The 26,889-nt window shown below is 36.0% G+C and overlaps 1 protein-coding gene across 2 annotated transcripts; it reads left to right on the forward strand.

Annotated features, from left to right (window-relative positions):
* The first annotated feature begins 1,315 nt into the window (after window positions 1-1,315).
* Window positions 1,316-24,959, forward strand: LOC120089504 (phosphatidylinositol 4-kinase alpha 1-like). 2 transcript variants are annotated; one of them, XM_039046993.1, is made up of 26 exons: window positions 1,316-2,456; window positions 2,560-2,901; window positions 3,003-3,164; window positions 3,260-3,427; window positions 3,517-3,681; window positions 3,763-3,890; window positions 4,238-4,544; window positions 11,401-11,569; window positions 11,744-11,961; window positions 14,624-14,782; window positions 14,855-15,037; window positions 15,570-16,109; window positions 16,200-16,559; window positions 17,795-18,009; window positions 19,200-19,380; window positions 19,537-19,670; window positions 19,781-19,934; window positions 20,116-20,382; window positions 20,942-21,019; window positions 21,415-21,462; window positions 22,565-22,737; window positions 22,823-23,018; window positions 23,459-23,599; window positions 23,778-23,986; window positions 24,084-24,245; window positions 24,328-24,959. In XM_039046993.1, the coding sequence occupies exons 1-26, from the start codon at window positions 1,503-1,505 to the stop codon at window positions 24,584-24,586; spliced, it is 6,072 nt and encodes a 2,023-aa protein (XP_038902921.1). In that variant the 5' UTR covers window positions 1,316-1,502; the 3' UTR covers window positions 24,587-24,959. The 2 variants fall into 2 exon arrangements, with proteins under 2 accessions (XP_038902921.1, XP_038902922.1); XM_039046994.1 differs by having other exon boundaries at window positions 14,969-15,037.
* The last annotated feature ends 1,930 nt before the right edge of the window (window positions 24,960-26,889 follow it).

Here is a 26,889-nt window from a genome sequence, read left to right on the forward strand (position 1 = left end):
TCACTGAAGGTTTGAAGCTGAGAAATCGTGAGAAGCAACTTGGAATTGGAGGAATTCTTCAAAGGTATGATGTTTTTGAAACCCCCTTCTGGAAATTATGTTTTGCATGTAATTAAATGTAATTAGAGTGCTTATTGATTCTGATTGCTTCCGTTACACGGTTCTACATTCTATTAAAATCTTTATCACAGGAAATTTTGTGATATAGGCTATTGCACTCTCTAGAAACACATTCTTGAAACATATCTCCATGTTACATGGGATTGTAAACAAAACAAGGAAATTTTGGAGAAGTTTGTTCCTTGTGCTTTCATATATGAACTCAAAATAGGCTTATTTTGCTTCTCTTTCTTATATGATTGGTTGTTGCTGGCATATAGAACCAACGTAACTCGATGGTGTTTGATATGTTAAGAAGATACATTTTGGCTTTATCTTGTGGACTTGGGAGTTTATTGAGGAAATGGATACGTATGCTACTCAGAGAAGATCAAGTTTATCATAGTCCTAAACACTCTCTCTTTCAATTATTGATGATGTTTGCATCAACCATTGGAAGCCCCTATAGGGTAGCTCTTATAAGCTTAACTCTGATGATTCCCTTCATTATGGAAGCAGTGGGCTTTGGAGCCACTGTTCATAATTCTAATGGTGAACCATGTTTTTGTTGAAAAAAAACTCTAAAGTTCATCAGTACTATTGAACTTGTAGATGTTGTTGCTCTCTTTGATGAAATTATTATAGCTGAGGAAGTAGAGATTTATTCTCTATGGGTTGAAACAGATTCGATGCTTCTCTAGAAGTTACTTGAAGGTCGAGATATTTGAGCTTTTTTGGCGAGCTATTAGTTTAGGCTTATCTTTTTGTACATGAATATGTAATATAATTGTTCCCATTCTAGCATGTAATGCACGACGAACCAAAGTCTCTAGTGTCTGGGTTGAAGTCCCCATGGATCGATGCTACCGTGTCTGTCTAGTGATTTGATATCTTCTTAGTACCTCGCTCTTATTTGTATTACTTATAAAAAAAGAAAAAAGATATATAATATATATTAGCCATCGTGAGATTTATAGTTCTAACTTCCATCCCTATTATACTCGGGATAAAAGTAAACTTAACTAATTTATAAGTTAAAAATTCAAAATTTCATCCCAATATTGATAAGCTCGAAAAGAAAAGAAAAATATTGGTTTATCAAGTTGAAAACGGAAGGTGTGATTAATGGTAGGGGTTTTTTTCCCCCATAAATTATAATTTAAGGGAATTAACGACCAAAAAAAATGGATGAAAAGATGTGGCGCAAGGGTCCCGCTGACTCGGTAACGGTAGAGAGAAATTAGAAAAGAACGTGGGAATGAATGGATTCACAGGGCGCGAAACTCTCTCTTTCTGCGAACGCAAAAACGATCATCACAATGATGAACAACATGATTCAACCGAAGAACAATTCAATTTGATTCTCTCTGTTTCTTCCTCCACTCTCCCTGAATTTGATCGCGATGGAAGCTTTGCTCGAGCTCTGCGATTTGATTGCACAAAACCCCTCTGCTTTCTTCGAGAAGATTGCATGGATTTGCAGTCGTTGCCCTCCACCCGACGCCCTTCTCTCCGATTCACCTCGCGTTTCACGATCCCAACTCAATGCTATACTTGCCGTCGCTCGATTTCTCTCTAAATGCGCTGATTCCGTCGAGCCCCGACCCAAGGCCGTCGTTCTCGAGTTTATTCGCTCTATACCTTCCTCCTTTAACCACTCCTTCTGGCCGCCGACTTACGGAAATGATTCCATTACGTTGTTTTATACCGAGTTTTTGGGCTATGTGTCCAAAGCAACCGAAATAACGCCGGATTTTTCTGCAGATGTCGCTGTCTATACTGGTGAGGTTGTGGCGTCTGCTATTAGTTCCGGTGGGGGGGATTTGGGTATTTCTAGGTCATTTTTGATGGTTTTTTCGAAACATTTCCTTCCGATTTTGCCTTCTGATGCTAATAAACTTGTTGATATGGTGATTGAACGGTATTTGATGACGGGCTCTTGTGCACCGAGGGAACTGATGCAGGGAAACTCTGATTCTTCTGCATCTCATTCTATTGACGGTTCAAGTCCTCGAAATGAGGGGAGCCATGATTCGGGTTCAAGAGTTGGGGATGATAATATTTCGTCGTGGAAGAGTACTGCGACTTCGTATGGCAGTGGGATTTTGTGGAAGAGTAGTTCTGATCAATTGGGTCCAATGTTTGGGCTCAATGATGGTGGTGGAGGTGGAGAAATCTTGCTGAAGCAACAGGTTTCAAGCTTTGAAGAAGAGTCTTTGGAAAGTTTAGAGAAGCAAGCAATTGCGTTCGAATTGTTAGCCCACATTTTGGATAAAGCTCGAATTGATTCTTGGCTTTGGGATCAGGTGAGAGCGATAGCGAAGAAGCAGCTCCAGTCCCTTTTAATTTTTGTGAAGGTAAGCTCTTAATATCAACGATGGTTAGTTATTTATTAGGAAACGAGATTCTGAAAAAATTGAGGCGTAAGTTTTGTTTCCGTTTTGTATTGTATATGAGCAGATTCGTAAGCGAGATTGGAACGAACAAGGGTCCCTTTTAAAAGCCAGAATAAACGCAAAACTCTTGGTTTATAAAGCTGCAGCTAAATTGAAACTTAAGAGCCTTGGTTCCCTTGATTCTGAAGGAAAAGTGGCTAAGAAGTTGGTCTTCGAGACCTTTGCCTTATTAATGGATGCTGCTGAAGCATGCATTCTCTCAATTTGGCGAAAACTGAGAGTTTGTGAAGAACTTTTTAGCTGTTTACTTGCAGTACTAGGGAAAATTGCTGTTGCTTGGAAAGGTCAGCCACTGCGTGTCTTGCTTATCCGGCTTAAACCTCTTGTTTTAACAGTCTGTGCTCAGGTATATTCAATGGTTCTAGATTTGGAATTCAGGTCAGCTGGAAAATATGCAATAGATAGTTTTATTCATTTGGTTTTTACTCTCTGGTGTTACTCTTCCAGACCGATCCCTCTGACAGCAGCCATGGTGGAATGTTTGAGACTGTCTCCAAGACAATGTGTGAGATAATTGAATCGTGCTGGACAAAGGAGCGAGCTCCTGTCGACACATTCATCATGGGATTGACTGCAAGCATTCGTGGAAGGAATGATTATGAAGAACAGGTTTTGGTTTTATAAAATCTACTCTAAAATCCTGCTTTGGGTAACTGAAAAAGGTCTCTAACAAATAGAGTCTGAACTTGAAATTTCTCTTTCAGGTAAACAGAGAGAAAGGGGTTCCTCCTCTTCAACTTAATGGCATACGTTTGTTAGCTAATTTGAACGTTGCAGTGAAGAAGTCTGAAATCGTGGATATGATTTTACCACTTTTTATTGAAAGCTTAGAAGAGGGTGATGCGTCATCTCCCTGTTTATTACGACTCCAAGTATGAGACCCTTGTCTTACATCAACATATTTAATAAGACTTGTTGGGTTTCATTGCCATTTTTATTAAAAACCACATATGAATTGCAGTTTCTGGATGCTATATCTCGCATGGCAAGCTTAGGTTTTGAGAAGTCTTACAGGGAGACAGTTGTTCTGATGACAAGAAGTTACTTGAGTAAACTTTCAAATGCCGCATCTCCTCCTCCTGAGGGAAGTGCACCGGCTCCAGAAGCAACTACTGAACGTCTAGAGGTGACTTGTCTTTGAATGTTACTTTACCAGAAACCCATACTCTTTATCACATGAATGCTCACTGTTTCAATTACATTCTAGACTCTTCCCACAGGATTTCTTCTTATTGCTAGTGGACTTACCAGTTCTAAATTGCGTTCAGACTACCGCTACCGGTTACTCTCTCTTTGTTCAGATGTAGGACTTGCTGCTGATTCCAGAAATGCAAGGTACACTCCATTATTATTGTAAATATTTCCAACCAATCTGTGCTTTTATTAACGTTACATTATAAGTTTGGTAGATTGTGGATTTAGTTTTTTGCATATCTAAGATTTTACCAATGAGACCTTATACTCAAAACAGATTCTAACTGATCTGAACGCACCAAATTTGTAATTTAGTATCTACAATCTGAGCATGGTTCAATTAGACTAAGAGGTCAAAGGTTCAATTGTTGAACTTTCCTATTGGCTGAATTGTATATTGAGTTTCTAATTTTCGTTTGTGCCATTTTAATTCTATCCCACCCTTATTCACTGTAGAAGTTTCAAAACTGATGATCCAATTGTTACAGGAGTGGGGCAGATTTTCTGGGGCCTCTACTTCCTGCTGTAGCTGAAATCTGTTCAGATTTTAGCCCTACGGGTGATGTTGAACCATCACTTTTGAAGCTGTTTCGAAACTTGTGGTTTTATGTTGCTCTATTTGGGTTAGCACCTCCAATCCAAAATTCTTCAGTTCCCTCAAAAGCAATATCCACCACAGTGAGCAGTGCGGGAAGTGTGGGAACGACTGCCATTCAAGCTGTTAGCGGACCATATATGTGGGATAAGCGGTGGTCATCTGCTGTTCAGCGTATTTCTCAAGGGACTCCTCCACTTGTAAGTTGATCACTAAATCCTTTGCTCATATTTACTAATTAGTCGATATCTTAATCATCGTGATTATGACAGGTATGTGGATTACAAATTTTACTATATTTATAAATTTTTAATGTTCGATTTCTGCATTTGTTTTCTCATCAGTTTTAAAATGTCGTTTATTGAGTTTTTGGAATGATTTAATAATAACTTTTCCAATCAGCTTTTCATTAGCTATAGCAGTAGAAAATTAATTAATTCAATTTATATATAATTTAAACTTTACAGTTCTTAGGTGTTGTAATTCTCTTTATTTGTGCTAGTCTACCCCTTAATTTTTTTTTTTTTTTTTTTTTTTTTTTTTTTTTTTTTTTTTGTAAAAAGCAATGCATAAAATCTCATAATCCCACCAATTACAAGTTAGGCACAAATTAAGTTTGATAGTGTACAAATTAATGACTTTTTCAGCACTCTCAAATTTTAAGCAAAATTATTTTTAGGGTTATTTTGAAATATAGGAAAATGAACTAAAATATTTACAAATATAGCCAAATTTTATCGTTTATTTACAATAAACTATGATAGATCATGATAGACTATAGTCTATCTGTGTTATGATAGATTGATAAGCATCTATTATGGCCTATCGAAGATGGACTATGATATTTTGTTGTTATTTATAATTATTTTAAGCGGTTTTGTCATTTAAAATAATTTTCTCTTATATTTATTATATTTTTCTCTAAAAGTTCTATCAATTTGTCCTCCATTTGATTGTAGGATTAAGCGAGTTTGTTTCGTGAGGTTAGTTGAAGTGCTTTTAAGCTGACTTGAAGACTCGTGAATATAAATTTTTTTATATACATTTGATTTTTTATTTTAAAAAATTTGTCGAATGTATGGGAAAAGACTTTCTTATAATAATATTTCAAAGATAAAATCATCGAGATAAAAATTTTAACATTGCAACACTTTTATCTAATTTTGAAGTAAAATTTAGTGTGGCTCAATTAGCTTAACCATATATTCTGGACCAATTGGTTGAAGGTGTAAAGCCCACTACACTTGTTCGACTAAAATTGTGCAATTAGTAGCACCCCGTTTTTCTTCTAATAATTAAAAGAAAATCAACTTGATATCTATTCTTCATTAAAAGATTTTTTGTTTACTTTTTAACTATTAAATAAAAACAGTTTATTTTTATTTATTATTGATTAAAATATTATTTTTATCTCTTTCTACAACTTTAATCTATATACTATCAATGATTCAATTTTAGTCCCATACTTTTAATAGATTTAGTTTCTCAAAATTAATTTTTTTATCGAAATTAATTAAATAAATATTGATAAGGGAATTTTTAAAAATAGAAAAATAAGAGAAATTATTTACATAAAATAAGAAAAGTTTAATATTCTTCGATAAAAATTAATGGAAGTCTATCAATATTTTTTTACTATTTTTTAAATAATTTGATATTTTTTGAAATTTTTTCTAATAATAATAATTTTCACGCAACAAGTATGAAAATGTTTTTAAAATTTATAATAAAAATGTTGCAGATAATAAAATGATTTTTTAGAAAACAACCATACATTAGCATAGGAGACTAGATTTCAGATTTATCGAAAGCACCAAGGTATTGGACTCTTCGTTCAACTTCCTCCTACCATTTCAAACCAGTGGTTACTGCCCGCTGCCACCGTCCGTGGCGTGGACGCTGGCGACTGTAACTTCTTTTTCGTCAACTTTCATCTCAAATTTCTCTTCTTCTCTTCCCTCATCCTTTCTCTCTCTTTTTTTTTTTCCTTTTTTTTGGGGGGGGGGAGGTTAACGAAGTGCTTTCCCCCTCCGTTTGAGCATAAAACGAAATTCCACCTCAGCGAGTCTTCCAATGGCCCATTCCTCTACCAAGTTCGACAAACTTTAAGTCCTACGACCTTTTACACGAACGCTAAACTTCAAGAATGAAGACAATACAGCAGAATCTCAGGTCAAAACATTTGCAAGGCAAAACGATTGACTGATCTGCAGAATTATGCTCCTCCTTTATCGAAAAAATGAAGTCTTTGCCGATGATAAAATCTTGTTCGAGTGAATTGAGTGATGGAGAAGCAAATTTCATTTTAGTTTGGGCATATATAGACCAAAAAGCTCAAATTGTTCATTTTAGATACTGTTCTATTTTCACAATCCATAAACATGCGGACTCTGTTGTCATTCTAAGGGCATCTAAATACTACATTTTCACAGAGTGACTATAGATGAGGCACAACATGTGATGGAGCTAGTTGATGAAGTGTATTTAGGTTGTGCAAAGAGCTTTTTAGAGAAAGAATCATGTTTGTTAAAGAGAGACAAAATCTGAAAAATAATAGAATGGGAATAATCCTCAGCATTGATATTGAGGCCTTGAGCTGTATTAAATAACCAAGGCCTAAGCTACGTGTACTGCGTACATCAGTCATTGAAGGAAAATAAACAGAGAAAAACCATAATAAACAATGTTTAAAACTACAGATTAATACCTATTCTAACATCCCCCTCAAGTGAACAGGCATTGACAAGGACAGTGAGCTTGGTTCTGAAACTCTAAAACTTTGGTGGGGAGGAGCCTTAGTCATACTATCAGCCAACTGTTCATCATAGGAAACAAATTTAATGGCCAGCTGCTTTCTTCGCCCACGTTCTCGAATAAAATGATGGTCAATCTCTATATGTTTCATGTGATTATGCATAACCAGATTTTCTGTCATATATGTTGCGTTGATGTTATCACAAAGTAGTAAGGAAGTTCCAGCACAAGGAACACCAATCTCAGACAAGATGGACTGCCACATAATTTCAGCATCATGCAGGATATGCCATGATACTCGGACTCTGCACTGGAACGAGACACCGCATGTTGCTTGGACGATTTCCAGGAAATCAGATTGGAGACAAGAAAGACACAAAATCCACTAGTACTTCCTGTCATCAGGGCAGTTTGCCCAATCGACATTTGTATAACATAATAGCTATTGAGTTAGGGATGGAGATGGAGTAAGAGAAATACGAAGATGAGCAGTACCCTTCAAGTATCGAATTAAGCGTTTGACAGCCTGCATATGGGTAGATGTTGGAGCATGTAAAAAACTGACAAAGCTTGTTCACCGTGTAACAAATGTCCAGTCCTGTGAGAGTGCAGTACTGGAGAGCCCCAACAAGACTCCTGTATTCAGTTGGACTATCAAGAGTACCATCATGTAATGACATACTTGGTTCAACGACCATGGGAACTGGGAAGGCTTACAATCCTTCATATTTGCCCTGCAAATGAGATCATTGATGTACTTGGTTTGGGAAAGATGTAGAGAAGTTGAAGACCGAGAAACTTGAACACCCAGGAAATATGACAAGTTGCCCATGTCTTTTAGTGCAAAACTGGAATGCAAGGCAGAAATAAAGTGCTGAATATGATGAGATTTGTTGCTCATTACTAGGATGTTATAAACGTATATCAAGAAAAAAAAAAGAAAAAAAAACCCAAAGCAGAACCTTTGTTGAAAATAAACATGGATGCATCAGCCTTTGAACCATGAAATCCCCAGCCAAAAAGAAAAGAACTCAACTTTGCAAAACAAGCACATGGCATCGTGGACTTTGCTTGAGGCCATATAGAGATTTACTCAGGCGCAACACATAGTGTGGATGAGAGGAACTAAGAAAACCATCGGGCTGCCTCATAAACACCTCTTCCTTTAAGTCACCATGGAGGAATGTGTTCTAAACGTCTAGTTGCCTAACTTGCCAAATATAAGACACAGTAAGGACAGCACAATGCGTACGGTAGCTGGCTTTATAACTGGACTGAACTTCTCAAAATAGTCAATACTATATGCTCGATTGTACCCTTGAGCAACCAACCTTGCCTTGTGGCGATCAATCTCGCCCTTGGGCCTGAGCTTTCAAGCTAAAACCCACTTACAACTGATTAACTTTCTGTTAGAGGGTTCTGGAACCAATGACCAAGTGTTGTTACGTAACAGGGCTTGATATTCTTGGATCATTGCTTGCTGCCATTTGGGATTAGTAGTAAGCCTCTTTGTAATTTTCTGGTAAAGAGTAGGGGTTGTTGGGGGGTTTTTTGATGGAGAGCCAGGCTTTGGGTTTGAAGATTTCTGCTTTGGACCTAGTGACCATCGTGTGTGGTATTGATGGGAGGTAGAGGTTGAGGTTGGTCAGGCGAGGAAGGTGGGGTAGTAGGTAATGGGACAGAGCCTGGGGAGGAATGGTAAGAATTGGTTGAGGTGGATGGGTTGGGGGATGCAGAAGCTGATGGTGTTAAGGTTAATGGGGTAGGAGATGTGGAAGCTGAGGGTGTTAAGGTTAAGGTTAATTAGAGGGGACGGTGGGCTGGGGTTGAGCAGAAGTTAAATTGGAAAGAGGAGTCTCCAAGGTAGGGGAAGAAGAAAGAGAAACTGGAAAACATGGACTTGTAATGTAAAAGGGATTAATAAACGTGGATTGGACACGAGGAACACTTAAGGATAAGGTAGATTTACAGGGAATAGTGTACTCATTGAACATGATATGGCGGGACAATACAAAAGTCTAGAAGAGGAATCAAGGGAAAGATAACTCTTAAGAGCTATACCCTAGAAACACACATTCTTTGGAACGAAATTGCAATTTATTGTCACTATACGGGCAAAGGAAAGGAAAACAGAGACATCCAAAGGACTTGAGAATTTTGTAATTGAGAGAAGTTCCAAAAAGGAGTTGGTAAGGACAAAGGTTATCAAGGGTAGGAGTAGAAAGACGGTTAATAATGTAAGTAGCAGTTTGAAATGCATAAGACCAAACATTTTTAGGAACACAAGATTGAGCTAATAAAGCAAGTCCAACTTCAACAACAAGGCAGTTTTTCCTCTCAACACTCCCATTTTGTTGGGATGTGTATGGACAAGACAACCGATGATGAATGCCATTAGCTAAAAGGATGGGATCTAACGCATGGAATTCAGTACCTCCATCGATTTGGATGGCCTGCATTTTTGTTTGAAATTGGTTCTTGACTAGAGATTCCAATCTTTGGAATAAAGACAGTTTCATTTCTGGTTTTCGTGAGATAAAGTTAAGTAAATTTTGAGTAGTCATCAATAGAGTGTAAGAAACAGCAAGCTCCATTGATTAAAAAAATCGGGAATGGACCCCATACATCAGATTGAACCAATTGAAAAGGTCTAACAAAGTGAGAAGAAGAAGACACAAATGGTAAACAATGGCTTTTAGCCATTTGACAATAAGAACAAACAGCACTAGTGTTTCTTTCCTTTGTTTGAACATTACAGGAATTTAAATCACTCCTAAGAACTAAAGAACTTGGGTGACCAAGATGATGATGCCAATTCGACGAGTCTTGAAGTGTCGAGAGAAAAGCCCCTGGGCATTGGAGAGACTTGATGAAACTGGGATGGACAACTTATAGAGACCCCCATCAAGAGATCCCTGAAGAAGAGTGGTCTTGGAGACTAGATCCTTCACAAAGAAATCAAAGGGGTGATATTCAACATAAGCTTGATTATCATGACAAAGCTTTGCAATGCTAATTAAATTAGGAGAGTGAAGGAGCATGTAAAATAGATTTAAGATGCAGAGATGTGGAAGACACAGGAGATCGAAGAATAGTGGAACCAATATTCAGAATAGGGAGAGACATACCATTTCCAATAACAACTTGCTCATCTCTAGTGTAGGGTAGTGGTTGCTGTATATTATTTAAGTCGGGAGTCATATGGTGAGTAGCACCTGAATCAAGGAACCAAGTATTGTCAGGATTTGGTTAAGAGGAGGGTGGAAAGGTGTTATCAGAATAAGGTGAAGAAAGAGTATTTTGAGATGGATGGTTGAAAATTAGCAAAGAGGGCTTGTGTTGAATAGGTATTGATGGTTGGTACTTCAGGATCATATGATAATAGCAGACAAGTGCAGTGTGGCCCATTTTTCCACATATTTGGCATTGTGGCCGAGGTTTATTGGAGTTAGGAGGCCATTTCTGGTTACGATTTTGGGAGGGTTGAGGACCCACAACACTAGGGCTAGAGTTAAAAGTCGGGGAAATGGGGGGAAAGGGGAAGGAACAGGGGTAGGGATCTGTTTTGGGGAGAAGGGAGAGAGGGATTTAGACGTACGTGAGTTCTTGTTAAACCGTTGTTGATTGGACTGAACACTGAGGTTAGCCAGATTGGCTTGAATATTATTAAGTTGATCAATGACCATTTGTTGTTCGAGGCAAGCAACAGACTCACATCAACAAGAGAAGGGTGATCCACAAGATTTTGTATCGAAGTAACAAAGGGATCATACTCAAAACCCGAACCTTTTAATATGAAGGAAGTCATTTGTTGCTATGTAGAAATAAAAAAACTTCTATAAACTTAATGCCTTTACCTTTTCTCTTAGAATTTGTATAATTTTCTTGTGACAAGTTTGTTAGGTGCGGATTGAAGTAGGATTTATTTTATGGTGTCCTATGGTTCTCAATTGCTATTTTTCTATAGCAACATGAGGAGCTCTCTTTTGATCTATTTGTGATCTTCTTTGAAATAGGATTGGGCGTCAAGTCTCTCCTCATTTTTTTTTCTTCTTCTTGTAATTACTTTTCAATTGTGATCCCATGTACTTCTATTGCCTAGTCTGTGAACAAATCGGTTTGAATGTTTGTCCAGTGAAGACATTGGTAGCTGGCTGTACACAATCACATGAAGTTCTAAGCTATATACTCCTATCAAACTCTTTTCTTATAAACCCCTTTTGGAAAATATGACTTTGATTTGAAATGTTTTAAAGTATAGCCTATTTGGAGTTCTTGAAAAATAATTCATATCTTTCAAAGGTTGTTAGCACTGTTAAATGGCTTGAAGATGAATTGGAACTTAATGCTCTTCAAAACCCAGTTAGTCGTCAAGGAACTGCCAATGAGAAAGTTGTTCTAGCCCAAAGAGCTGCACTTGCTACTGCTTTAGGAGGGAGAGTTGATATTTCTGCGATGAACACAATTTCAGGTTGCATTTTGTTTGACTTAAATGTTTACTTGATAATTTTAGCTCTTATATCGAGGACACAGCTCTAAAGGCATGTTTTTGTGCTCCTTTCAACAGATCTCCAGAAAATTAATCTTTACTGGTTCTTCATGATATATTCTTGAAAGTTGAAACTTTAGCGCTTTTTTTGTACAGGTGTGAAGGCCACATATCTTCTTGCTGTTTCTTTCCTTGAGATTACACGTTTTAGCAGCAATGGTGGGATCCTCAATGGTAGTATAAATGTGGATGCTTCTAGAAGTGCCTTCAGTTGTGTCTTTGAATATCTTAAAACTCCAAATCTTGTTCCAGCCGTCTTACAATGTTTGACAGCACTGGTCCATAGGGCATATGAAACTGCAGTATCTTGGCTGGTATGTTATTGCTTTATGTAACTTATAGCTCTTATGAACTTTCTTCTTCAAAGGGATTTTATACGAATAGATATCTCATTCTTTTTGCTGGACTAATGTTCTGAAAAATGGGAATCTGTTTACGATATTTCATTTAATGCAGCATATGAACATTTTCCAAGATTCCAAGAAGAACAAACTAGAAATGATCCTCTGATGGAGAATAGAACTTCTAGCCTCCTATTGCTAGTTTAAGATCGTGTAAATAGGAGTGTTGGAGAACAAACATCATACGTGGAAGAACGTTCTTTTTCAGTTATTATGAGTAAAAATTAAAATTTTTACACATTTTCAAAAGGATACGAGGAAGGAAAATAATATTACTATCAACCAATATTAGATAATATGGAACAACAGTGATGGACATGCATGTTTCTGCTTCTTTTGCTTTCTTACTCTGTCAGGTTTTTAATTAGTTTTCTATAGAAGATATAAGGTATGTAAACTGTTAGGACTAATATGCTTGTTTGATATTGCTGGATGAAGTTTAACGCAATAGTAAATGCTGCCTTGTGCCATAAAACTTGGGGAACAGTCTAATGCCATATATGTTATGGAAGTTCTTTCATTAGAACCTTTTGCTTCTTCAGCAATGAATTTAGTTTTTTTGTGGAGCTCTAAAAAGATCGGTTGGAAAACTATTGGTGCTTGGGGTTTGGCCTGGGACATCCTTCTTCTCTTGTTGAATGACCCCTCTATCCAGTCGAGGAAGTTGTTGAAGTTCATTGTTTTCCCATTTTCTAATTTGTTCGCTAAGCTAACTAGAACTTTATTAGTTGCTGGGTGGCAATTTGAATGTGGTTAAATTGATCCGTGAAAATGTACCGGTCATGATGAAAACCTTAGGAAGAAATGGCGCTCTCTCGCTCCTTTTCACTTGCCTCTGAATTTCTTCACTTTCATTTGTATAAATGGAAACTAAAGAATGGAGTAGCAGTTACAGGGGAGAAAACAAGAATTTATTTGTTATTTTAGTTTATTTTTTTGGTTATAAGGGCAGTGAGTTCAGATTGGAGGAGATGAGATACTGCAGCTTGTTTTTATTAGTTTACCATAGGAGCAAGAGCTATGGCTGGAAGGTCCTTAGTCAAGCTTTTCCAAGGCCTGCTGAACTTCAATCTTTAAAAAAAAGTTGTAAGGAGTGTTTGGTCTGATTAAGGATAAATCAGATTCAAATCTAGTGCAGAGATTGTAACTTCATTGAAGGGTGGATTTAAAAAAAGCATTATGGTTCTTTGGGGTGTCTACGTGGGAGATTGGGTCAATTTTTTGAAGAATGGTAAAAAATTTCAAAGGCAATATGAAAAAGAATTCTTAAAGGATGGTGAGCTAGGAGAAGGTTGCCAAACGTTCAAGGATCGTAAGGATACTACTCCAAAGAATGAAGAAATGGAAAAGGTAAAACAAAGATGGATTTTGCTGAAATTAAGTAACATTGAACTATAGTCATCTTGAGGCTGAACTTTCATGATGGGTGGACAAAAATTTCAATTTCTTTAAAGGATTTTTTTATAGATATAGTTGCAATAGTAGACAGGAAACAGATGCTTTATGTAAGTAATGAGGAAGGATAGGTCAAGATAAGGGAGGATGGAATTCTGAGAAACATAGAGCGCTTTATATAATGAGGAAGGGCAGGTCAGAGTAGAATGCTTTTAGTATGATATCTGAAATTGCCTCAAGATGTTTTTGACTAGAAATTTATTTAGCCAGTTTGATTACCTTGGAGGAAAGGTTTCAGTGGCTTCATAATTATCTTCCTTTCATGAGGCTTCAAATTGTGAGAGTTTTGACAATGTGAGCTTCTTTCGGAGAAGATTGCTTTGATGAATATTCTAAGAAGTGTTGCAGAAAGGGCTCCCCATGTTGTTGCTTGAAGGCCTATCTCTTTTGGTGTTTCGTGTTTCTTTTATGATTATTTTAATTTGAGGTTTTGAGCTTTTATTGTATCTTTCACAGAGTCCTGTTGTGCTGTTTATTTATTTTCCTTTGAAGGAGTTTTTTGTAACTATGCTTGTAACTTAATGGTGTTAAAAAAATAAAACGTTTTGGTAATCCTCTTTTAGTTGCTTCTTTCGTTCTTTTTCCCCCTTCTTTTGTTTGTTTTTATTGATGAATGCCTAAAAAAGAAATTTATATAGAAATCTATTTGGATTTTTATTTGAACTCATAAATTTTGGTTAATATGTTTTGGGAAATTTTATAGTTTTTTTGCAACCAGTAACTTAAGAAAAAACTGAAAATCAGCAAACAGAAAAGAAGTATTCTTTATTTAAAAGAATAATCTTTTTGTTTTTGTAAAAATATTGAGAATAGTAAAGTTAAGCAAGTGTTTGAGCTGAGGATGATTCTCATTTTTTCTGAAGAGTCTCTCCCAAACAGTAATTTTTCCTTGGAATGTTTTTCTTTTTCTTCATAAAATTGATATTGCTGCTTCAGTGAAAAGGCGAGTCAGTGCGATAACTATGTAGAGGAGATGACACTGTAAAATATCAAGAATGTACTTGTTTCCACCATTATCATGTGCTTTATGATGGTTTGAACGTTTAAAATATTTTCCCTGTCTGTGCAATATTGTTTTGTTGCTTTGGAACATCTTGTTGACTTTTTAAGCTGGACTCAGGAACAACGGATTTCTGAAATCGGCAATGAAGCTGCAGTTAGAAACTCAATCCTTAACGCCCATACCTGTTTTCTTATAAAAAGCATGTGCCAGAGGGAGGATCATATTCGAGAAGTAGCTGTGACCTTACTAACACAGTTCAGAGATAAGTTTCCTCAGGTAAAAGTCATGGGGGTATAAGTTTTTCACCTTTTCATTATGAATTTAGATAAACAAAATAAGTGCTTACAGGTTATGTGGAATTCATCTTGTCTGGATTCCCTTCTCTTCTCAATGCATAACCACTCGCCAACTACCATTGTTAATGATCCTGCATGGGTAGTGACTGTTCGTTCATTATACCAGAAGGTTGTTCGGGAATGGATTATCAGATCACTTTCACATGCTCCTTGCACTAGCCAGGGTCTCTTACAGGTTGGTTATTGTACTTTTCCTTCATAGAGTTATTTTTTTCCCACTTCTTTCATTCCTTGTTGCAAACAAACAAGGGCATGCATATCTATGTTAATTGGTTTGAAGCAGACTGACTTTCCAGCTACCTCTGTTAAAATATCATTTCCTTTATATGTGTGTCTTCTGTCTAGATTTTTCTTTTTTATCTAAAATATGAAAAATAAACAAAAAGTATTTCTAATGAAGAGGGGAAACGACTTGAAAAATGGGAAGATGAAATAGATTGGCAAAGATGGGAATATTGGTCGAAAAATTTAAAAGAAGCCAAGTTGAAAAGTATATGCTAATGAAGGACCACATTGGTTAAATGTAGGAGTGATGAAAAAAGCATGGTTCTCTTCTATGATAGTTTTATAACATGGTTATTGTTTTAATCACGTGTTCATTATTAAAAAAATATTTATCAGTTTTGTTTTTCTATTTTATTTAGTTTTAAAATTTTCAGCTGTCTGATAAATCAGTTGCTATCTACGGTATCATGTGTACAATTCAGGAAATGCTTTGTAAAGCAAACACTTGGCAGAGAGCACAACATACCCCAGATGTGGCCTCTCTTTTATCTGAGATACGAATTGGTACAGGTAAAAATGACTGCTGGAGTGGCATACTACAAACAGCAAATATTCCTGCAGTCATGTCTGCGGCGGCTGCTGCTTCAGGAGGGAACTTAAATTTGACAAAAGCCTTTAATTTGGAGGTGCTCAGTACAGGCATAGGAAGTGCAACAGTTAAGTGCAACTATGTGGGTGAGATTGCTGGAATGAGAAGGCTGTATAACACCTTTGGTGGGTATCAATCTGCTGGTGCAGCACCTACTGGTTCTGGAATTGGTATTGGCCTTCAGAGGTTGATAACGGGAGCATTTCCACAGGACCCACAGGGTGAAGATGAGTCATTCAATGCGATGTTGCTCCTAAAGTTTGTCCAGTCACTCCAGAAATTTGTTAACAACGCAGAGACAGGTGGAGAGATTGACAAGTCACAATTTCATGAAACTTGTTCCCAGGCAACTGCCTTCCTTCTAGCAAATTTGGTAAGATCTGCTCATTGTCATCTACTACGTTTGACACATCTATTGGTTGCCCATGTTTTCTTTGCATCAAAATATCACCATCTTTTCCAGGGTACTGATTCAAAATCCAATATAGAGGGCTTGTCACAACTTCTACGCCTTCTCTGTTGGTGTCCAGCTTATATTTCTACGTCTAATGCAATGGAAACTGGTGTATTCGTTTGGACATGGTTAGTATCTGCTGCACCTCAACTGGGATGTGTGATTCTTGCTGAACTGGTTGATGCATGGTTATGGACAATTGATACAAAACGAGGTCTTTTTTCTTCAAGAGAAGCTTTTTCAGGACCTACTGCGAAATTAAGACCCCATCTTTATCCAGGAGATCCAGAAATGCCACCTGAAATTGATCCTGTCGAACAAATAATTGCTCATAGACTATGGCTTGGATTCTTCTTTGACCGCTTTGAGGTTATGCTTATTTAATTTTTTTTTAAAGCCTCTCTTGATCTCTTTTTTCTCTTTTGTGTATCATGGTGTAAATAGATGCACATAATGTATTCAGATTGCATGGTTTGTGATTGCATTCATGCCTGGATGTTATCACATATAGATTGAATTTTCTTTTTGGTGCGAAAGTTGACATAAAGGAATGGACAACAAAGCAAGGTATATTGTAGTAAAAAGTTTGAGTGAATTCTTGCTTTAATTAGCTTCATTTTTCTTCCTTCCTTTTCTTGATTAGTCTTCCAACAATCTTTCCCATGTATCTGAATTGGAAGTCCTTGTTAGAGGATATGTATGTTTACATAGGAGCTTATTAGTCCTTTTGTCCTTTATTGTAATCTAGGGCTTCCATGTATGTCTATATATATATCAACTTTAGTGTATAGAATAAGATGAGTTATTCTCCCATATTTAGTCTCACATTAACAAAAGATGAATATGAAAATCAAAAGGAAGAAATGGTGAACTGAAGGGGATCTTTTTCTTTGTAAGTCTCCACTGGCCATGATAATGGAAGGGAATGAAATGAGGTGATTGTCTAGCGTGGCTCCAAGACAAGTTTTGCCAATACTGCTAAACGTTGATGAACTGAGATCAGTTGATGTGGTGGCTTTTCTAACATGCCATCTTGTTTACCTCTTCCTTGGCCTCTTGCTACCAAATCATTTCTTTGAAGAAGGCACATCACCCATCAATACACGACCTTATTTGTACCCCTAAGCTCAGAAATAGAAATTAAAGGGCTAGTCCAAAAGGAGTTGATGATTTTGCGTCAATTATCATGCACTCAACAAGGAAACAATTCCAGAAAAGTTCAATGCTATGAATTTGTTTGGTCAGTCACATAGTGACTATGGTACTTTTTCGGAGTTGGCTATCTGATTCACGATGGGATGTTTAGGGAGATGGATGATTTCACCAACAATTTATATTCCAAAGAGCTAAATTCTAATAGGACAATATCAAACCTTATGAAGGATATTTTTTACATTCATTATCTTTCCTTCTTCATGGTAGACATATCATAGATGAGTAGTCTGAGATTTTTATTAAATCACATGATGAAGTCCTTATGAGTCATCTCATATTTGACTGCTTGATTATCAATTTCAGTTACATAAGATCTTGATGGATCTTTCCCAATTCTTTTTGGCTGTCGACTGAAAATAGTAATGTCTAATCCTGCTTTTGTCACATAGGTTGTCAGATACCAAAGTGTTGAGCAGCTATTGCTCTTTGGTCGTTTGTTACAGGGGAGCATAGAGCTCCCATGGAAATTCTCACACCATCCTGCAGCTACTGGTTCTTTTTTCACTTTAATGTTTCTAGGGCTCAAATTTTGCTCCTGCCAGTCTCAAGTCAATTTGCAGAATTTTAAAAGCGGGCTTCAGCTTCTAGAGGACAGGGTTTATAGGTGAATTCTGTTCACTCTTCCCTGTTAATTATACTAATATTTTCCATTATGTTTTCTTCCATTTACAAGCTTGCGTTTGATACGCCTTACATTAACATGTGACTAGCCTAGAGCTTTAAGAAATAGTTAACTCTGTCAGTTTCTTGTGCCAAATAAGGACAAATCTGTGTTCTCTAATCTAATAGTTCGTTTATTAGTCTTCGGGGTTTCCATTTATGCCTATATATATATATATGTAGAAAATATGTAATGTTAGTGTATATAATGATATGGATATTCTCCTGTACTTTATTGATATCATTTAATGCAGTAGAAAACACATTGAACTTTAGTGAGGCATTAGGGTTCTGTTATTGGGATTTTGTGAGCTATTAGGAATTTGTGAATGCTAAACTTTGGAGTTTAGAAGTTTAGAACTCTACTTTGAAGTGCTCTTTCTGTCACTACCTCGTCCAGAAGGAAGACTGTTCACCTGTCAACAAAATACAAAATCCCGCCCACCAATTACATGGGTGCATGCAATAAATTGGCAAACAAATTACATGTTGGAATTTTTCGTTATCTAAATGATAAAATCAATCACATTCCTATTCAGCATATAAAGTAGCATGGTCTATAAAATGGATTCAATATGTTGTGTCAGAGTATGTAGCTCAATTCAAAATTGTAGCAATGTATTAAATCCTTTTTGTGGACCACTTTGGTGTAGTGTTTAACAACAATGAAAGTTATTTAACCTACTAGCTATTCTAAAATCTGAAGAAAAGGAAAAATGCAATAATACCCTTTTGAATGTTTCTATGCTGTGCACGAGAATTCTCCTGAGATTACTTGGTTTAATTAGCCTTCGGGAGGAAAGTTATAGCCTAACTGAGAACTTCTCTGTTTGCTGTAGTGTTCTTTTATCTTTTATTCTGTACAAACTAGATATTTGAAGATGTAACTCAACTATGAACTCTTACACTGCTTTTTTGATACAATTGCAATTAATAAAATTATTTTTGAATTTTCAACTTTACCTATTTTTCTATTCCCTTATATTCCCAGGAAATTAGTTTTCCATTCTGCTGTTCATCTTGGCCACTTCTTGCACCTCAATGTGAAAGAACTGGCATTTTATACCTTCATATAAACTTAGAAAGCTTTTTTGCTCTTTTTAAACTTGATAATCTGATTGATACATATTCCAGGGCATCTTTAGGGTGGTTTGCTTTTGAACCTGAATGGCATGAAATAAATAGTACGAACTTTGCCCAGAGTGAGGCTCAATCTGTTGCTTTGTTTGTTCAGTACCTATCAAATTACCTTAAAGATGGTTCACAAATAGATGTAAAAGGACAAGTACGAGAGAATGGGAACTCGGTTGACCTGGTAAGCTAGTTGTATTTGCGAAGTAAGTTATTCTGCTAATGGCCATGCCCTTTAAGATTTCTAAAACCCCTAAAATTACTATTTTATGTATGCAATTGTAGTTTGGATTTTACAAGGTAAAGTAATTGTTTAAAAAAGGTATCTGAATATCTGCAGAACTCCTGTCACCCAGTCTGGGGTCAGATGGAGAATTATACTGTGGGCAGAGAAAAACGGAGGCAACTACTGTTGATGCTATGCCAGCATGAAGCAGATAGGCTAGAAGTTTGGGCCCAACCAGTTAACACCAAGTGATGTCTAATCATAGTGTGCAAATTTTTCATGTTGCTTATATGACATAGTGAAGTGCGTGTATCTTATTACGTGCATGAACGTTAAATTTAATTTCATATTTTAATAGGGAAACTACATCCTCTCGACCAAAAATAAGCTCAGAGAAGTGGGTTGAATATGCTAGGACCGCCTACTCTGTAGATCCTCGGATTGCATTTTCTCTAGTTTCGAGATTTCCAGCCAACGTAACACTACGGGCTGAAGTGTCTCAACAAGTACAGGTGACTTCTTTTGTCAATCTTAGCCCTTAGGAACCAAATCAATATTCCGGCTAACGTAACACTAGGTCTGCTCTGCTTACAGGTCCCAATTTTATAGTTTACTGATTTTTGCTGTTCTATTACTCTCCTATAACCCATACTTTTGAATGGATATTTACTATTGACCGGGTTTGTCTTGCAGTCTCACATATTGGATATCCGTTACATACCTGAAGCATTGCCATATTTTGTCTCCCCAAAGGCTGTTGATGAAAATTCAGTGCTTTTACAACAATTACCTCACTGGGCTGCCTGTTCAATCACACAAGCCATTGAGTTCCTTGCTCCTGCATACAAGGGGCATCCTCGTGTTATGGCTTACGTACTTAGGGTTTTGGAGTCATATCCACCAGAACGAGTAACCTTCTTCATGCCACAGCTAGTTCAAGCTCTGCGGTATGATGATGGAGTGAGTTTTAAACTTTGAAGGGAGGTCCCAATATTATTTCATTAACAATTTGTTCGTCTATTTTCTCCATGGTTTGTATCATTTAGTGGTGCTTAGGGTTCAGTGGAAAAGCGTCATCGCACAAATAAATTTTTGGTTAAAAGCAGCTTGACTGTCCAGCCTCAAGCTCGCCACAAATGTCTCAAGTAGAAATTCTGGGAAAAGAATTTCCATGAAACACTGCAATTTCTCTTCGACAATTCTAACTATAATCCAACTAAATTGGACACAGAACTTGGGCGAAATGTTCTGTAAATAGTTTGGCTATTGAAATATTTATATTATGCATTGGTTTCTGCATTCTCTTTTGTAATTTACCATGCTAAAGCCATCAAAATTAGAAATCATACTGGCATAATTTGGAAACTCATAGAAAAGTTGGGGCTTGGATTCCAGATCACTATTTTCAGACCTAAGCTCAATACACTTTATCTCATCCCAGCTTGCTTAGCATATTCAACCAATAGTTCTTTATTGTGCATATATATATATATTTTAATTCAATTCTCTCATTTTGCAGAAATTAGTTGAAGGATACTTGCTTAGAGCAGCTCAGAGAAGTGATTTATTTGCTCATATTCTTATTTGGCATTTACAGGTTTGGAAAACTCTTCAGCTAATGCTGATGTGACTGTTATTGTTATTACGCTTTGCCTCTTCCATTGCATTTTATTTACTTATTTTTATTGATTATTTTTTTTATACTTTGGGTTGGTGGAGTTGTTTGTAAATGAGAAACAGGTCGACTTCTTAACTGAATTGAATAAGAACTCGAGGTTTGATCACTCAAATAAATGAATTTATGTAAAATTCACTCACGTAAACTCACTTTTTATTTGCAAGTGCTCAAACCTCAGCAGATATTTTTCTGCTAAGTAATCAAATCTTAATTTCTAATGAGTACTAGCTGTAAAATCTTTATTAAATAATCTTTCTTTTTCTTTCCTTGTTAGCCAAATTATTCAACCAAATCCTATACCTTTTGACCTGCAGGGTGAGACTTGTGAGCCAGAGATGGGGAAAGAAGCCACCTCTACAAAGGTATGCTCATACAGGTTATTTTTCCTCTCTCTCTCTCTCGTTTATTTTTTATTTTTTGTTGTAAGTTGTCAAACACATTCTACAATCCATTTTTTCATTATCAGGTATGACATTTCAATATCATTGTTCAAAAACATTATGCATATTATCCATGTTCAGGGGAAAAAAATTCACTCCTAATCTACAAGGTTTATTCATTCTTAGGTTTACCCAATGAAGGATATAATGACCTTCCATTTACGTCTATTTACGTAATCTCTTCTGGTAATGGAAAATACAGTTCATAATGGAAATTATTTACACTATTGGAAGATAGATTTGTTATTGCATTTTGAGAAATACTTGCTACAATCATCTCCATGGATCCCTTCAATGACAAAGGGAAAATAAATATTAAAAATATATATCTTTTTCTAAAATGAAAATTTTTTGCCACGTGGAAACTTGTGATCGGGTACGTGAGTGAGTGGACTACACAGAGATAGATGCAACCCAATTCTGAAGTATTTTTCTTGTACTTTTGTACTTAAGAATTTTAGACTATCTTATCAACCACAGGTAAGAAATAAGTAGTTACGGCTACATTTCGATGTATAGATCGCAATCATTTGTCAAGTGATCAATCTTTCATAAAGCTCACTTCCGAATAAAGAGGTTTATGATACTACTGATACTTTCCGGTTTCCAAAATGTGGGAAACGAGAAGCATGAGGCCTTATTCTTGTCACCATGGTGTATCGTTTGTTAATCCTGAAGAACTACAAAATCAAAATGTTTGCAGCTTTCCATCGATTTGTTTATGTCTAACTTATTTGATCAAGAACACCAAATAAAGTCCAGGTTTAATGCCCAATATTGTCCACTTCATGATTTTTGGATTTTCTTGGGTATTCATACTTTGAAAGAGACATGTTATGAGACATATTTGTCTTCAGGTTGAACGCTAATTGTCAACTACTTCATGTTTTTGGATCAAACTAGATGCTTTCTTCATATTACATTATATTCATCAGAATGCAATTCGAATTTTGTTTTTTGGGCCTTCATTTTTATACAGGCATCTTTTGGGGTCAATAACTACTATTCTTGGTGATAATTACAGAGTAATTCGTTTCAAGCGCTATTGCCAGTTGTTAGGCAGCATATTATTGACGGTTTCTCTGAGAAAGCCCTTGATGTGTTTCAAAGAGAGTTTGATTTCTTTGACAAAGTTACTTCCATCTCTGGTGTTCTCTTTCCCCTCCCCAAGGATGAACGTCGTGCTGGTATTCGAAGGTAGATTTCTATTCTCAGACTCATGAAACTCATAATTCCTGTCTTGATTCTATCATTGCAATTGAAATGTGCACTCTCAATGTAGGGAATTGGAGAAGATTGAAATGAATGGTGATGATCTCTATCTACCTACTGCACCTAGCAAGCTTGTAAAAGGAATACAGGTAGATAGTGGAATACCCTTACAATCCGCAGCAAAAGTTCCTATTATGATTACATTTAATGTGGTTGATCGTGATGGGGACCCTAATGATGTAAAGCCTCAAGCTTGCATCTTCAAGGTAAGCCTATTTGTCTATTGTTTCCGTGAGACCTTGTTTTTGGCTTATTCAGAATTTATTGTCTTAGTCGCTTCCACAAACGCTTACAAGTTTAGAGTTTAGGCGATTGAGCTATAAGTTTCATTTTCTGTAATCTAAAACTAGGCTCATGATTAATGGAGTTTGACTCGTATGCTAGCATAGTTACAAAATGATTGGGAACCCTGGATGCAATTATAGAATTAACGTGCTAATAAGTCATTCAACCAAACCAAATACATTGCAATGCCAAATAATATTTGTGACACAGAAAAAGCAATGATTTATATGTATGCCTTTGGTTGCATGCATCGAAAATCTATTCTTTTTGGAACACCTCCTTCATTGTTCACATTCTATTACCAGCCTTTGGTTTTGGGGTTTTTACCTTTCATAGCTTCATTACTCTTTTTTTCTTCAAGGTCGGAGACGATTGCCGTCAAGACGTCCTTGCATTACAAGTTATAGCGCTTCTTAGAGATGTATTTGAGGCTGTTGGGCTTAATCTCTATTTATTTCCCTATGGTGTTCTCCCAACTGGCCCTGAGAGAGGTATAATTGAGGTCAGTTTCCGTCCTCTCATGTAAATGGTATGGGTTTTGCTTTCTTTTGCACTTTGCATTGTCCTCGATGATCTTTAACACTCTTCTTATCAGAAATCGATATATAATATAAATCAACGTCGTTAAGCAGTGATATAGTTGGTTCCTACTCCCTTACTAGCTAATTTCCACGTTACAGGTGGTCCCCAATGTCCGAAGTCGGAGTCAGATGGGTGAAACAACTGATGGGGGTTTGTATGAGATATTTCAACAAGACTACGGGCCTGTTGGCTCCCCCAGTTTCGAAGCAGCCCGCGAAAACTTCATTATCAGTAGTGCAGGTTATGCAGTAGCCAGTCTTTTACTTCAACCGAAGGATAGACACAATGGGAATCTTCTTTTCGACAAGTATGGTTTCTCACTCTCTTTCACCCGATGGAACCAATTTTAGATTTTCCTGTAAAGCGTGCAAGTCTCATATATTATGCATTACATGATACTGTAGTTTGGGGAGGCTTATTCATATTGATTTCGGTTTTATACTGGAAACTTCCCCCGGTGGTAATATGCGTTTTGAGAGCGCACACTTCAAGCTGAGTCACGAAATGACCCAACTACTCGATCCTTCTGGGGTGATGAAGAGCGAGACCTGGAACCTGTTTCTCAGGTAATTCATTTCTCTGTATTTATGTTCATTAAATCCTATATAAAAATTCTATAAGTGTAACTTATTCGGATGCCTTGAACAGCTTGTGTGTGAAGGGTTACCTAGCTGCACGTCGTTACATGGATGGGATAATCACAACCGTGGCACTGATGTTAGACAGTGGCCTGCCCTGCTTCAGCCGAGGTGATCCAATCGGAAACCTCCGAAAGAGATTTCATCCTGAGATGAGCGAGCGTGAGGCTGCCAACTTCATGATCCGTGTTTGTGTTGATGCTTACAACAAATGGACCACGGCTGGGTATGACTTGATACAATACCTTCAGCAAGGCATTGAGAAGTAAAAGGAAAAAAGAGAGGTTCTTTGGGCTGGCTGGCTGGACATCATAAGAAGGTTCGGTCTCATCATTAATAGAAAACTTTCGTGTCTTGTTAGACCAAAATTTTCAAGGAATCTTCAAGGAATCTTGCTTTTTTGAATCTTTGGAGGGGACTGTAAGTAAACTGACATTGTGCCATGTGAATTTACAGTGGGATTCCCATGGCCATTTTATTCGATTTTAATTTTTGATTGTTTGTCTTTTTCGCCTTTTCTTGTCATGTATTTGAGTTTTTTATTTTGTGTATTAACGAAATTCTGTAATAATTTTGTAAAGTATTGCTTAATTCGGTATTACGAAAGAGGAGCTACATATCAGTTACCATAAAGCATTTGTTCTCGTTGAGGAGGTCAGATATTCGAAGTTCCTCTCCTCACATTGTTAATTAAAAAAAACTCCAGAAGTTACATCACTTCTCCTTTTTTCTTCATTAAGAAAAGACCCCAATGACTCAAAAGCAGAATGAATAGAAATGGTTTCAAAAGTTTAATTTTATATTTAGAGTAACGATTAAATTGCATCTAATCTCATGCATTTTTTTATAATAAAAAAATTAAAAATTTATTTTTGTTTTATTAAATAATATCTATCTGATAGTAGATTTTTATTGGTGTGCAATCTGGGTTGTATAAAGATGATTGTACCCAATTTTTTTTCTTTTATATTTATTAAAGTATTATGTCACTCCCTATTTTTCTATTTACAAGGTTTTTAAATGTTCGTCTACGTGTTGCCATTTTAGAGAAATTTATATGTTCAATCTTGAATTTAATATATCATGAAAAAAATGACAAAATATACCAAAGATATAAACAAAATGCACTGATATCACCCCAATATTAATGATAGAAAATTTAAACTTATTTAAACAGATGAAATTATTATTAACTAATTTAAATATTTTAAAATTAATTTATGAAAATTTTGAAGTTATAATTGTTTTAAAAAATTATGCTTAGATAATAAAAGAAATACTCCTAAATGAACTATGAGAACGGTTTCAATTATACACAAGAAGTTTGAAAATTTTCTCGTTTTAACCTTTGAAGTTTGTTACAAGTGATACTCAGAATAAACTATGAAAACAGTTTCAATTACACACATAAACTTTGAAAAGTTTCATTTTAACCCTTTAAGTTTGTTACAAACAATACTCGTGGTTTCTCATTAGATTCAGAGATGAAAAAGTTTGTTTATACTTATGTGAATAAATCTAAACACATACATGGAACAAAAAATAAAGACATAGGACATATGTGAACCATATATGTGGTCATCTTTCTCCTTTCAATCTCATGCTTCCAATTTTTCATTTATAATATTTTCTCTAATCCTAACTACCAAATTTATTTCTCATATATATTTAGATTTGTTCGAATAAACTAACACATAAATAATTGAATTCAACAAAAAAAAAAAAGTTCAACAATTATTTTGAAACAAACTTCAAACCTTAAACTTTTTAAAGTTGGGAGTATAGTTGAAGTGTTGAACTAACTCCATAGTTCATAAGGACTTTTGATAATTTAACAAAAAGAGAAAAAAACAAATTGAAGTCAAGATAAAGTGAGTCAATAAGTAAACGAATAAAAATTTGAAGTTTGACAAAATTGTGTAAAATAATTATTTCTTGGAAAAAGTGGCTGAATTATCTCTCTTAAAATTTCCGATCGGGTCAGAAAGGGTGGGCTGGTCCGACGTTAAAAGTGATGGCTTATCTTCCTTGCAATTTGCAAGCGTTGAAATATTTGCACAATTCTTCGGCCCCTTTTGAGGGTAGCAATCAGTAGGTCGGGTCAGGTCGATATACATTAAAAATTAGACTAGTTACGTAAATGAAGTTCAAATCCAAAATAATAGAATGTGTAGTATAAGAATAAAATAATTACATATGTATAGAATAAAAAATGGCAAAAAACCAAAAAACCTACGTCTAGCCACCATTTTGCAAGTTGTTTCTGGTTTTCTCAAATTGAAAACTATCATTGATGACTATTATCAATGATAGCTTTTAATTTGTGAAGTGTGCTATCAGTGGCTATCATCGATAGTTGCTATCAGCAGTTATCACTGATAGTTGCTATCAGTGGTAGTTTTTTTATTTGAGAAATGCGTTATCAGTTGCTATCACTGATAGCTGCTATTAGTGAATATCACTAATGACTGCTATTAGTGGTAGTTTTTAATTTGAGAAGTGTGCTATTAGTTCCTATCGTTGATAGCTGCAATAAATGATACTGCTATCATTGGTAACTTTTAATTTAAGA

The sequence above is a fragment of the Benincasa hispida genome, chromosome 10 (genome assembly GCF_009727055.1).
Source record: "Benincasa hispida cultivar B227 chromosome 10, ASM972705v1, whole genome shotgun sequence".
NCBI lineage: Eukaryota > Viridiplantae > Streptophyta > Magnoliopsida > Cucurbitales > Cucurbitaceae > Benincasa > Benincasa hispida.

Excerpts from the sequence above, each read along its gene's own strand:
- LOC120089504 (XM_039046993.1), top strand. The coding sequence starts at position 1,503 with ATGGAAGCTTTGCTCGAGCTCTGCGATTTGATTGCACAAAACCCCTCT. Across the intron at positions 18,010-19,199 it reads CTAGAGGACAGGGTTTATAG|GGCATCTTTAGGGTGGTTTG; the intron begins GTGAATTCTGTT and ends TACATATTCCAG. Across the intron at positions 24,246-24,327 it reads ACCTGGAACCTGTTTCTCAG|CTTGTGTGTGAAGGGTTACC; the intron begins GTAATTCATTTC and ends TGCCTTGAACAG.